Genomic DNA, 14,563 nt, shown 5'->3' with positions numbered 1-14,563 from the left:
TGCTAAAACACACACACATTAAGTGCTGATTATCTGTTATCTTCATGGCCCCTTAAAAACGTTCTGACTGAATATCGTTAAGCAAACATTGGCCCATTAACCATATGGCGCGTTTCACACCAAAGTACTTTTCCCGCAAGTTCCTGAGAACTCTTTAGTTCTCATGAACTAGAGCTACAGAATCGCGTTCACACCGCGAAATTTTTCCAGGGGGGCGGGGGCGGGAGGGGGGGGCGGGGGGGAGCGGAGCGGGGGGGCGGGGTGGCATTTAGGCAAATGAAGCCGCTGACGTCACTTCTGTCTTTCTCTGCTTTGCGGTTTCACTGGCAGGCTGCAAACAACTTCCACGGACGTATGCTGCCGCCAAATCCCGCGCCGGAAGTCCCTGCGAGTTTACGGCGCTGTAGAAGCTGCTGGGAACTCCCAGCAGCTTCTACTGAAGCCTTCGGAAGTAAACGGCCAGAACGCCACACCCTTCCTCATCTCACCGCTACCATGTTTTATTTGTGTTGGACATAAATTAAATCGTCTCTTGCCGTTTTTCTGCCCACTGGGTTACATGCTAATGCTGAATAATGCTAATAAAAATGGCGGCTTCACAAACGTTTTTGGGGAGTTTGACGGGGCGTTTTGTTTGCAATTCCGGGCCCCCAGCCAATCAGCACACAGGAACCTTTTCTTCCATGAAAGTTCCTGATCTCTAGCAGGGGACTGAAAAGGGGGTAAATAAGGTTCTCTAGAACTATTTATTCCTGGCGGCTTTTTTGGTGTGAAAACCGCAACTAAATCGTAGGTTCTCAGCCGAACCTTTTGTGGGAAAAGTACTTGGTGTGAACGCGCGGCTATAGCAGAGTACGTATTTATAAAGATTTTTTTGTTTTTTATTAATAATACTGATTAGCCTGTAAAGGTGGGTAGGCTAAGGTTGTGAGAAACCGCTCGAGATACACTTTTTTGTTATATTCCATGGAATGCTCTTAACATCCCGATATCAATGAATATATTAAGCTGGCTTTGGGGACAAAAAAATTCATAAAAAAAGTGTCATCTGCCCTAAAAAGCACGACCAACCACCTGAGCCGGCCCGGCTAAACTAACAGCGATGCGCCTACCTGCCTGTCAGCTTCCATCTGGCTGGCCACAACTTATCTCGCTGCGCCTCATTGGTCATGCTGCACGTTCGTATGTTGGAGGGATGGGGCTCTGTAAGGAAGTGGCCAATTTTTCGGCCTGTGTATTTTCAAAAAATTCTAGCGCCCAACTCGAGCTGGTTTCTCCTAAATTATCTACCCCACCTTTAAGCGTTTCAATATTATGTATGTCATTTAGCGATTGTACAAATACAGCGTTCCAATTACATGTGGTTTCCTCAGTGCCAGGCCCCGCCAAATATTAAACAAACCATAAAAGAACATTACAGCCAAAATGACCAGAAAGACTCAAATCTGCTCAGCCACTGTGCTTGACAAAACCTGATTTGACAAAGGAGTAAACAGAAGATTGGAGTAAAGACTTTGGTATTTGGAAAGATGGAAATCATCTCTTAGTGTTTGTCATATACAATTCATGTTGCCTTAAACCACAACAACAAGACATTTTGCATTTACCATATTGGTAAGCTGCACCTGAATCATTTGAATGAATTTGGATCCTTCAGAACCAAATCCAAGCAGATTGCAGTGCTGTGTGTATAAGAAGAAATGTGAGTTCTTACCGAGCATTTGTTCATGTTGTCGTCATCCCTTTCTTCATAGTAGAAATAAACAAAGGGGATCCATAGGAAGACGCAGAATAGTATGATGGAGTATAGTGCTATATGTCAAGAAAAAAAGGATTGAAATCCAAGATTAGTCACAGACATCTACAAATCTATAACCCCTAATGAGCACACAGTAGGGCAATGTGTTTTATCATGACGTCAAAATGTAAAAGCATTGCAGAGCATGTATGACAAGTATGGTACATATTATAAATGTAATGTGTTATATTCCGATTTGAAGTTGTTATTACAGTGTTAATTATTTACCCTGATCATCCTGATCATCTGAAAGGCAAAGTATATTAAAAAACTATTTGTGTTTCTGTCTTACTACAGTCATAAACTAATATAATTCCCCCTTTCAGGAACACCATTTCCTCAAAACTCAAACACTTCAGTCATCAGAATTTCTGAGACGGCATGACCCCATTTCTTAAAAGTCTTCTAATGACAAATCTAGGGCAGGGATCAGTTATTCACATACCAAGAAACATTGAGACCACAGAGAAACCTTAAATAACTTAAATTCAGTCATCCTTAAAAAAACATTTGTTATAAAACACCTCTCATTTAACTTTCCCCACAGACCAAATGTATCTCTTTTCCTTAACCTTGAACCAGTTGTGTTGCTTTTCTCTTTTGTCAGTACTTCCCTAATTCCCCCTTGAAAACAGACTGCATAGTATATCAATAGCTGCTCAATGTCATATTTTGCATCACTTTTACGCTGCTATGGACAATTTTGCACTCCAAATTGTCACTCCCATTTGTACTATGTACATCATCTTTTATATACCGTATATCCTGCTTACTTGAAGTAGACAGTTATTTTGTGTTTTTTTTGTAAATTATTGAGCGTTCTTGCATCTTAATGTGTGAGTTTTTTTTTTTATACCTCGGGACTATGGGGAACAGTATTTCGATCTTTCTGTGTGTACAAACATATTTTGAGATTGACAATAAAGTTGACTTGACTTGATGTGTGACTATTGGGCATTGTCTTAGGTTGTCAATTACATGGACATTGCATACAATACTGTAGAATTAATCAATGTAAAACATTGTTACCAATAATACAAATGCACACTCTTTTAGGCAGCCTTATACTCTTCCATTATAAGGAAAACAAAACACATGGGGTTTATGATACATATGTTACACAACCCAGCTGTTGCTGCAATTCTGTTAGCTCAAAATATCTAGAGATCCAGGAGGGTCAAAGCAAAATGGGCATTGAAAAAACACAACAACTCATATCTCATAATTTAGGATCGCGACATATCTAGAGAAAGGGTCATGAGATTGAGGGAGCAATAATCTTTATGAACTAATTATTTTTGGTTTAAAGTGTGGGTTTCAAAGAAATGTTCCCTAAAACAGCTTAGGGGAAGCTTCCATCAGATTAAATGCACTGTAGACATTTTGGGCCAGCAGCAGGTAATATGTTTTTGAAATGAATGTTTTCAGTGAACGCTTCATTTAGCAGTCAATGACCACCCAGTAGAGCTTTATATGTATGTATTTAAAAGTTTCTGGGTTGGTTTGCAAAGAAAAGTATTACATCCCTTCATTGGACGTTCTGATATTGTACAACAACAGGAGCATTTTATTTGATTGAGGAGGTATGATTATCTAAATAAACATACAGCAATTCTATAGCAAAAAGCCATCTTCGTCAGAAAATAATTTCATAGACCTTCTGTATGAATTGGACACAGTGAATGCAATAAAGCTGTTATTGGTTTAAAAAACTCGCTCTTCTGTGATCTAAGTTGTTTGCTTGTTTAGTTCTTCCTGTACAATAAACTTTTTAAGAGAAAGACCACCAGTCGAAAACATTAGGAATTCATAGGGCGGAGGCGAGTCAAAAACACTAATAGAGAAATGCTATTTCAAGCTGGGGGCTTTTCTTTCTGCTGCAAATGCATGCCAGTGAAGACAGCAGACAAACCCAAAATAACTCAAAGGAAAGCATGTAACAAACACGAAGGCACCCAGCAGCATGGTTGGCATAGCCCAACGCCTCTTTGAGGTGATAATGTGAATCATTAGCACAAGTCACATTGTGATGCCAAGTGAAACATGTGCAGAAAGACAAACAGCTAACCACAACAAGTCCCTTTTTCCTACATGTTGAATAGAGATTTGGTTTGACTGTAGCCATTTTCAATACATGAGTAAAGTCTTTGTTGGAAGTCAGAAACAAAATAATGGATAAAATCTTAAGACCAACACAAAACAACATCTTATTATTTGCCCTAAGCAGTGCCAAACTAGCATATTATAGCAAAATTGTAACGCTGCTCCTGATAACATTTAATCCAGAACATCAGTACCCAGGGCCGTCCCTCCCTACAGGCCGATCACGCAGACTGCGTGGGGCCTCACCTTGCGGAGGGAGCCTCATCTTGCGGAGGGAGCCTCAACTGAGCCGCAAATGGCGCACCTATGCCGCCAAATTTGCGCAGCGCTGCGAGACGCCACTAGCACACCACCTCGTCCCCCGTCGACGCTTGCGAAACAGAGGGCCTCATCATATATGATATAAGGGACTTTCAGTACCACACTTCAGTGTACATGTGGAAAACAACTGCTTCATATCAGTCAATAGTGCATGGCCTCAGGCAAGTATAAACATGCTTCCCTGTGAAATGGACTACATTTCACAAAATGCTCTCTCTGCTTCGGACAAATGAATGTCATTGTTACAGTGGCTTTCGTTTTGCCAGCTGTGATTGTGACAGGGCATTACTTCCAATAAACACGTATTCATTGCGCCACTAACATATCCATTTACACTCATTTACAGCCAGACAAAGTGAGTCTAGGATGATGCCAGGAGCCAATAAATGCAAGCCATGCACTGTGTGCAGCCGCTGACATATGCTTGCGGGTTAAGGCAATGCGTAAAATGAATCAAAACACCGGGAATATTAACATACTGAGAGAATAGAGAATGGATGATACATGTTAACTGCATTACCATGTATCATCCATTACTCTAAGCACATCTTCTACAGGGAGAATACCTGACCAGGGATACAAGTTTAGCACACTTATCCTCCTGACACAGAGTAGAGAATAAATAATACATGTCCTTCCTTCACCCTTTATACATTTTTGTGTTCATAGCACTCCCCTTACTGAAAGGAAAGCAACAACATTTTGGAAAATTGGTTGAAGAGATGGCTGAAAAAAAACCTTCATCTACCAACAGAGTGCCAGCTGGGGAAACAATGTGAGTAAATCCACACACGCAATAGTCAAAACCTCATTATATTTTAATCATCATTTGCAGAAATGTACAACAATTATAAATATTCCAACATATCAATCAAAGAAAGTAGCTTCACTCTAAATGAGGAACATTAGAGCCTTGTCTTCACCTTGCTATGGCTCTCCACAGGGGCATTAGCACCTGGACTCTTGGCACTTGCAGACAGGCAGCATGTATTACATTTTAAGTGAAAATGAAATGCCATGGGAGATTTCTCGCTGAAACACAGTCTCTGACAAAAGACTCCAGAGACAGATGAAAATATCTGTCTACAGACACACGCTGAAAGGTATGACACTCTGAGCTTGCACTCTTATTTCCAGTAAACATCAGGGACGTATCCATTTTTAGAGGGTCGAACCTGGAATAAACACTAGTAAATATTCAAGTTCAATTTGACAGCTAGCATGAAGGACTCTAATTTGATGCTCGGTTTCTTCTGAACGTATGAATAAACAGATGTTTGCTAACATACAAGACAAAGGAACTTGATAAGCTGACGGCGTATCACGGCTTTCTGCTGTCAGTTTGTTTTGATTCATTCTTTGGAGCTGATCAAGTTTTACAACTATTTTCTACAGTTCAAAGATGATAAGAAGTGTGTAACCCCTGTTTTGAATAACAGTATGAATATAAAATATTCAGATAGCTCACCACTATACAAAGAAGAAAGCCTTGTTCATCTGGCTGGCAAACTCTATCATAGCTTTGAATACAGAACTTTTCTTATTTAAGTTATTACAAAAGAATAGATTATATCATATCATAGTAACCTAATACCTAAAGAAAAAGCAATTTGAGAATGAATGTTTGTGAAGTGTATTATTAGCATCTTTGCATTGACTGACATTTCCTCTTGGTCTATCAAAGTCACTCAATTGATTTTGACTGTCATTTGCTTGGCACACCTTTCCCTCACCGACCTTCCACAACACTGTCACCCAAATTTAGATTTATTGACTCCAAGCTGACGAGATGGCAGCAAGCAGTAACGCCGACTGCAGACTTTAAATGGACTGTGGAAACCTACAGGTTGTGTTGCAGAGGCTGGTCTAAATGTAAACATCGTCCAGCCGTGTGTTACTCTAGTTTTTGCCATCTGCCTGAAAATGGACTGTCACAACATGGAACATCCTGTTGAATATGCCACTTTGATTCACTTCATAGCTCAATGGCATGTTTTATCTGGTTGTAAAGAAGTTGTCATATCCCATATGGACTCCACAGGGCCCCTTATGCATTTTTACAGGAAGTAGGGACCATCAATTTCAGTAGCCATGAAGGACATGAATAGTGAAGTGAATTTCTTAAATGGGGGAAAAAGATCTTTGTGCATCGCATTATCAAATGGTTTCTGAGCCAGAAGACCTGTGTGTGCTAAAAACCATTTCTAAAGCTTCATTGAGCAAAGCCAACATTACCAAAAGGAGTTCTCTCCGAATATATTTGATGGAATACAACTAAATTATATTAACACATTTTGAAGTAAAATTGGTATTTGAGAATGTAGGTTATTAGCAAAGGTCATGTTTGTGCAGAATATGTATAGCGTGTACCTTTTTTACAATACAATTGGGTCTTTTAATTTAGCAGAGAAGAGACTTGATCTTTTCATTTTAAAAAGATTGAAAATAAAACACATGGTAATATCTCAACGCAGAGAAAAACCAGCAAAGATTAATTTCACTGATTATATTATTACTACATTTCAAAAGATTGCGAATATTGCTATTGGGATGTATTCTGGAAACGATTAACCCAAAATAGTAAAATATGGTAACTTGACAGACCTATGGCCAATATTATATTAATATTAACTTATAACAGAAATATGGGTGTTTGTCTATTTCTGCACCAATAACAAGAAATGACATGACAAAAATACCATAGATATGATTAGCCTTATTAGGAATGATGCAACAATAACCTAGTTGGTCTGGTTTATATTCCAAATGTAAAATGTCCCGCTCACTATATTATTTTCCAAAATGAATGAACCTCATCATAGTAACTTGATAGTCACAGAATCAGCCTCAGAAATCCAGCATTTGTGGTGCTAAAAACAACAACAAATGGTTAAAGAGGTAACTACAGGCTTAAAATGCTATCCACTGTCTAAATGTTTGAATCCCTGTTTTGTATATTTGGAGTTAGATTCAGGAAGTAGAAGTGAAGCACTATGGGTTTTGTTTTTTGCAAATGGTGGCAAAAAAAGTACCCATTGTTCTTATTCACACTGGACAATGTTCGTATCATTGAAGGCCCCTCTGGATCACACAGAGCTGCTCTCAAAAATGAAACTGCAATTTGTCAATGTTTTCAAAACAGTCTCAAAGAAGCACTTGGCTACCACTTTCCTCCACAATCCAGTCAGCACATCAGGGTGGAAAAGAATCACAGTCAGAAGAAAGTACTTGCAGAGTATTTACTAGATGATCCCTTCCTCTACAACTTCTCCTCTACAAATGGCATTAAAAAGGGCAGTGAGAAAGCAAATGATTTATTCAGAGGTCCCTGGGGTATTTTGCACTGTTGCTTAAGGGTCTCATGCACCAGTGCTTCGAAGTACTGAGTAGTCCAAGGAAATGTATAAATGGACAGAGGCTGGAGATTGAGAGGCTTTCAAACTTAGGGTTCATCAAAGATCACAGAAAGCTATTTGGGATCTAAAAGGAAGTGGGTGTTTCGGTTGCAGGCATCCATCCTCTCTGTCAATTTGAAGATACATTTGATTGAATACAACACTGTGTAGGTTAGAAAAACTCTGCAGTTCTCTCTACAGGAAATAACTTTTCACTATAACAGAATATTTTCATATCCGGTTTTTTTACATTACAGTCAAGTAAATAACTATACTCATGCACACATAAATGAATGCCCTTACCCATCTAGGATTTGACTAAATGCATTTATTTGACCTAAATATGAAGCCATTGTTGATGCCGCCATTATAGCAATAGCAGAATGTGAAGAAATTAGAGATTTTACATACATTTGGTGTGCTTTAACAGAAGCACACATGCAGTTTAACAAATAATAGGGCGAGATAATCTATAAATATCACACTTCAAAAGTAACAAATCCATAAAAAATAACAATGGAGAGGTGTTGCAATTTCTCGACTATATACAGTATTTCTCCACTGTGACCTGACTGTGCATGTAAAACCTTTCAGGGTAATCATCATAAAACAGAAAGATTGATTCAAGCGGCTGCAGAAATGTTAACAGTGTCAACTTTAGGTTTGATTAAACATTTGTGCTCAAAGAAGAAATGTACATTTTTCTAAAGCACCATTCATTTACCAGATGACAGCTATGTAAGGACATATTCAGCAGGGGGGGTTTAAAAAGAGCTGGACATATACCCACGCTTATTAACTGTGATCGCTACTGAATGCAAGTCAGTCACCTGGAAGAAAAAGCATGCGTCAGTGGAGGAAATAGGAACAGGGATCAAGCCTATAATTATTCCATTTGTGAAGAGACAAATGGACAATGCTGTCAAATAAGGTTGTGAGAAAAAAAATCCACTTTAAAGGTTAGATTTGTGAGCGCACTGTGCATACAACACACATGGAGCTTGGTCTCCACCTACTGGCAAATAAAAAAGCAATGCCTTTAGAAAGAATGGGGGAAATAGTCTCTAGTTCGTCAAAAACATCGACAACAATATAGTTGAATAGACTTTGTAGCCAAAATGGAATTAATCACATTTTCAATTTTGGCGTATTACTTTAGCCTGCAGTAAAATATGACTTTGCTTAGACTCAGCACACTTCAAATGTCATCTTCACAAACACCTCTCCACTGCAGTGACAAACAGTCACATAGAGAAGCATCATGATCCCATTTTACTTTTTAATTAAAGGTTCAAATCTCACTGAATATATAACAACTACTTTCAGAATAGTTTGGGCATAAAGGAAAGGAACTCTGAATCTTATCATAAAAACAGTGCACTGACCTCAGGAACATGTCTTGTGTTAAATGATTTCTTCTCTCTCATTCACACATTTCTCTCACCTTGAACACCACAATACCAATCAGAGGGAGAGGTTGGGAAATGCAGGGATGGTTTTAGTTTTAGGAAGGTTTAACAAGCAATCAGCCTTGCTTATCAACAGCCTGAGGTTACAAGACAACAGCAGATTTTCAAGCAGATCTTTCACACCACACTCCCAGGGCTACGACCACATAAGAAAATATATATGGGAATAAAAATCCCTTATTGTCTGCGAATGGCATGAACAGAACTACTTTTCCTTTATGAACTGGCATAGCACAAGTGCCACAGTATGTAGTCCTGCATTGTTCCCAGCAGCTCGAGCAGCCACTCGGAGCCATTAGAGAAATGTTCAAACAAAATCGTTCTACTTTACCAACTACCTGACCTTTTCCTTTGACGTGTGACACATTTATTTAAGTGTAACTGTTGCACCATGACAACGGTTTCTAGGTATTTTGGCCATGAAAAAAAAAAAACGCATTCATAACGATACCTACACAATTTTGTTTTCATTGTATAAGACTATATAAAGAAAATGTACCATTAAACAGGATGTCATATCCAAATTATAGATATTGACAGAGAAAATCAATCTTGTATATAAAATCATCTTAGCCAGTCCAGAGACAGTATACTAGGGGCTTTGAATGCTGGATTCAGGTGCAGTGTTCATAGTAAGCACATTTTCTTATGTCATTTTACCAGTGGAAGAGATTTCTTTGATTGGGCTGTCTGGGCAAGTAGACAGCTTGTCTTCTTTGCATTTGGCATTTCTGAACAGACGGTACATAACAGTGTTGCTGACAGGCACTTTAATCCAGCATCTGTTGGAAAACGTGTGATCTAGCGTCTTTGGCATGACTGAATTAGCTATTGTCAAAGACAACAAACTCATGTTATCCTTTAATATGACAATCATGAAGAAATGTCAGAGGCACTAATAGCTTTCAGCTAGGAATGTAACAGCCAAACGGGCCTGGATACAATCCGTCTGCATGAATTGCAACTACATTTTCGATGGAGGATGGACATGCCCTCCCTCATTGCAAGAGAATCAGGCAAGAGAGTCCAAGATGCCTGACTGGACACTCAATAAATCTACTAATGATACAACTAAGTATGCTTAAAACCAATTGTCAGACCAAAATCAAACTGTCACAGACTTAAGGGAAATGCGCATGTTGGCTCGATGGCAAAGCTTCAGAGACACAGCCATAATTAAGGTTATCAATATCACCTGGGCTTTATCCTACTATGAGAAGGTCCATCAACGTGTTGTCATGCTTGAAAGGCCTTGTACACCGACACAGGTGTTTTTACTTATTCTGGCTTATTGGAATTGGCTTAGGTTGAAGTTAGGCTGAGATATGCCTGAATTACCAGGGGCCACCACATTTTTTGAAAAATGATAAAAGGTGTAATTCAAAACTATTAGCAGGATTAGGCCGAAGTTACTGAAGCACTGTTGGCACGTGCCAGCAGCACACTCGTTAGACAACGGCTGAGTTAAGTGGAAACACCTGTGCTCAATCAGAGCTCAACACAAACCACACCAACATGTTACAATCACTCACAATGAAAAATGCTGTTTTCATCACTGCTAGAGTAACTAAAAAGTTATATTAACATGGTTATTTACTTGATCTGTAAGCTTAGTATTTTCCTATCTTGTTAGCTACTTCACATGAGTTTGTTGCCAGGCACAAACAGCATCAATATACACAGCAGCATACTTGATATATGGGTAAACAAAATAGTAAAGAGCAACAAAGAAAATATAATACATGCCTGTTTAAAATAAGTAATATATAATAAAATAATTGCAAGGTTATGAAAGCATGGAACCAAGCAAGGCATGTCAATATTTGCATTATTAAAAAATATATACAGTATATAACCAGTTAAGGAAGAGACCATAATAGCAAAAGTGAACAAGACTGCATCTACAAGAAAGGCATTACATAAACCAAACAAAGATCTGAGTGAATCCTCATCACTCTTTCAAGAACAGTGTTAAAAGTATTAATGATATCAAAATGTCTGAATATGAGTGTCATGAAAACCATTCACCTCGTGTTCTCCAGTGATATAGCGTGTGCTGCACAAGTCACATCCAACGTTAACTTTCAGCATAATTATGCAACACTAAATGTAATTTATTATTGTCAGCTTCAGTTGACTAATGTAACCTGCCTGCTATTTGACAAATTCCATTAATTTTTATGCTCATCCTTGACATTTTGCCAGGAAACACTGGAACTGTTTGATATCTCTGATATATGACATCATCGTGGAAAAACATTATCGGTCAGTCTATAAAGATTACCCAGTTAAAAAGGGCTTTTGACTATCTATTATTTTAACAGTACTGCCTAATATGGATTATTGTATTATGACTGTCTTTATTTTAATTATACGTGTTATTTATTCAGGTGTCATGAATTACATTTAGCGGGTTTTTTTAACAGTCAGCTCCTGTATGGTCCTTTTGATATACTGTATTTTTGGTGCAAACCTGAGCTAGACTGCTCTAGGGAGAATAAGATGTACTACAAAAGTTGCTTTATAGATTCCATGTGTAAGAATGACTTGCAAAACAGCTTAACTTGATGAACATGTTTTAAACAAAGAGCAAAATTAGGGAATTATAGATACATTTTCCTTTAAATTCTGCAATAAATAACCCTGAATCTATTTTTTTTAAGTGAACATAGAATGAGATATAAAGAAAATGCACTTACTGTAATATCCATACAGCACAGTGTCTTCAATGTGCCCTCTTGTCTCATTGTTAGCCGCCCAATCCTAAATGTTACCAAAGAAGAACCATGGTGAAAAATTAAAATCAAGTTTAAAAGGAATGAAGTAGGTATAATACTCAATGAGAATAGACATCAAGCTTAAATAAAAAAACAAATAAAAAGAGTACAACAATGACTATAAGAAATAGTGTTATTTTAACACAAATACAGAAGGTGTGTTGTATTTTCATATATAACCCTTCAAGATAGAGGCATAAAACAAATAATGCATTACAAGACCCCTTTTCAGTGTCTTCACTGTCTTGGGTTCATTCAAAATGCATTTATTGTCGAGAAACTCATACATGAATGCATACACACAGACACAGACTTTTCCCTATTTTGTTAGATTACAACATTTGAAATCCAATAGATTATGTTTGTAATTTAAGGATTGAGTCCGTGGTGAGCTAACATGTGCATCTTATTTTAGGTCGCCTTGACTGAATTGTACAAAAAATCATTAACAGCTCAAAGTAGAAAGCACCTCACAACCCACTGAAAGAAACAATTACCTGCTCTTCAAATGAAGATGCCAATACACACTTTGCTATATCTTCTAGTAGATTGAAACAAATGCAATGATTTTGCACAAAATTGATGAGCCAAGAAATGAATTCAGCTTTTAGATTGGACTAAAACAACGTCCACTTTGTCTAATTCTAAGAAAATTACATAGCAAAGTTAAAAGCTGCCTCAGGGAAACTCGTTAGCATTTCGCAAATTGATTTTGACTGGCGCAGTTAGAAGAAAAGAGACTTACCTTATAGGTACCATTGGGAAACTTCATAAATGAAACAAGGAATATGTCCACAGGGAGAAGTGCAGAGGTTATCAAAGCAATGGCCAGTGCACATATTGCTGTGATAGTCGAAACAACTTCACTCTCCTGACGACTTTGAAATTTCCGAATGTAGAACCAACAAAAAGTCAGGATTACCTAAACAAGGGAAAACACAATATGTTAAATCGAGTTGAAAATGATACCATCAGGAGGGATAGTAAATACAATATAAATATACTTTCATTTTCGATTAGCAACACACTTAATAATTGATCAGTGTTGTAGTGCTATATTTCTATTGAACTTCATTATACTCTTTTCACAATATTGTGGCGTCTTCTGCCTGTTCAACAGTGCTTGGAAACGATTACCGCCATGTGTGTCTTGATGATTGCCAAAAAGGAAATACTCAAACCAAGGTGTCAACACAACACTGGGGGATTATAAACCAGAATAGCCCGACTGCAGGTGATAGAAAAAACGATGATCTGATTATATCATACACCCTTCTGTTATCCTGTCAGCACAAGTGTGAATGTAGACTCACAATAATTGTAAGAACTTACAAGAAATAACACAAAGTTAACTTTTCATAGTTTTTTTTTTTAAACTTTGAATTAATTAATGAATTTGCTCATGTATTATGTTGCAGTTCATTGGAAAAAGGGGGGAAGAAGAGGGGAAAGGGATTGTCCTAGTAACATGTAGGCAACCCAATAGGGAGACAAACAAGGGTCTTCGAAATGACAAGGTCATATTCAAGGCACACAAGCTGTAGGAAGTGAGGACACTGCTAAAACTAGTCCCTTTAGATCAGGGGCTGCCATTCACAGACAGGATCAATTAAAGTCCAGCAGCCTTAAGCCTCTGGCTGCTTGTTTTGCCAGGCAAAGAGCGGGCTTTGCATATCAAATAAGATCCACTGAAAGGTTTGTTCTAATAAAAAGGGCTGTAAGTGATGGGTGGTGGGGACGCAGTATTGGCATCCGGGCATTCTCTTGGACGTCTTCTGATTAAGTCACGTGACTCAGAGTGACAGCTGAGATAATGGGTGCTAATTTGGGCAGCAGATTACGGAGACCAAGTTCAAATAAATCAGTTAAGTAACGCTAACGTTTAAAAGTAGAGTGGGTCAAAATCTGTTTACATAAACGGAAAGGTTGTATGTGTTTGAAGAATATGTGGTTACAGCAGCCTTATTAGCTTTTGAAGCAGCACCGCCATGACATATGTGAAGCGCATTTTAAAACCATGTGGTGAAAACTAACTACGCATTAGAACAGGTAGAAGCTGTCACCCAGAAAAGTTCAAAGGAGATGTTAATGTTCTGTACATTATAACATAGTTGACAGCTATTTTCAAAATACTGCTGATTAACACTACCCCTGCTTTTAGTATGCAATTTAAGCGAATATAATTCTACATTGAGCACAACACAGCCTGTATGCTAAAGTGTGTCATGGCTAATGTTAGCTAAAGTCAATCCCAAGCCAATATTGACGTTGATACACTGTAGCCTTTTCGTTTCGTAACACCTTAACCACGCCGGCTCTAGACCTGCTAAAACATCTCAAAGTATTTGTATGACAGCCAACAACTTAATGAAAACTTTACACGAGTGAAAATGTGCTTACCATAAGTATAAAAGTGAAAATAGACCACCCGAGCATAGACTCGGAGAGAAACGACTGACCCGCCATCTTCACTTCCTGCAATAACAAACCCACGTGATCCCGGTGACGTCATCACAGTGGAGGGCGAGCAGCAGTCGTGACGTGTCTGCAGAAAGTGCACAGCGTCTGTAGATACTGTATCTCCACATGTATGCGAAAGATTTTTAAAGCAGTTTTATTGGAATCACACAGCTTCACTGGTGGTGGGACAGGGCGGCAAAACAGAGGAGCTGACCATTTTAAAGACCAGAAGCTGTCTAT

General features: G+C 38.4%; 1 protein-coding gene across 1 annotated transcript in view; it reads right to left on the bottom strand.

Annotated features, from left to right (window-relative positions):
- lmbrd1 (LMBR1 domain containing 1) overlaps positions 1 to 14,336 on the bottom strand; it is a 31,170-nt gene extending 16,834 nt beyond the window's left edge. Inside the window, exons 1-4 of the mRNA XM_010770303.1 lie at positions 14,264 to 14,336; positions 12,609 to 12,785; positions 11,786 to 11,849; positions 1,715 to 1,812 (exon numbers count right to left, since the gene is read on the bottom strand). Coding sequence (XP_010768605.1) covers positions 1,715 to 1,812; positions 11,786 to 11,849; positions 12,609 to 12,785; positions 14,264 to 14,329 — 405 coding nt within the window. The 5' untranslated portion in view covers positions 14,330 to 14,336. The remainder of the gene's footprint in view (positions 1 to 1,714; positions 1,813 to 11,785; positions 11,850 to 12,608; positions 12,786 to 14,263) is intronic.
- Between the last annotated feature and the right edge of the window lie 227 nt (positions 14,337 to 14,563).

This window comes from Notothenia coriiceps, unplaced genomic scaffold, assembly GCF_000735185.1.
Source record: "Notothenia coriiceps isolate Sejong01 unplaced genomic scaffold, NC01 NC01_scaffold00008711, whole genome shotgun sequence".
Lineage (NCBI taxonomy): Eukaryota > Metazoa > Chordata > Actinopteri > Perciformes > Nototheniidae > Notothenia > Notothenia coriiceps.
The sequence above is the reverse complement of the archived record's forward strand: the minus strand, read 5'-3'. Positions and strand labels throughout refer to the sequence as shown.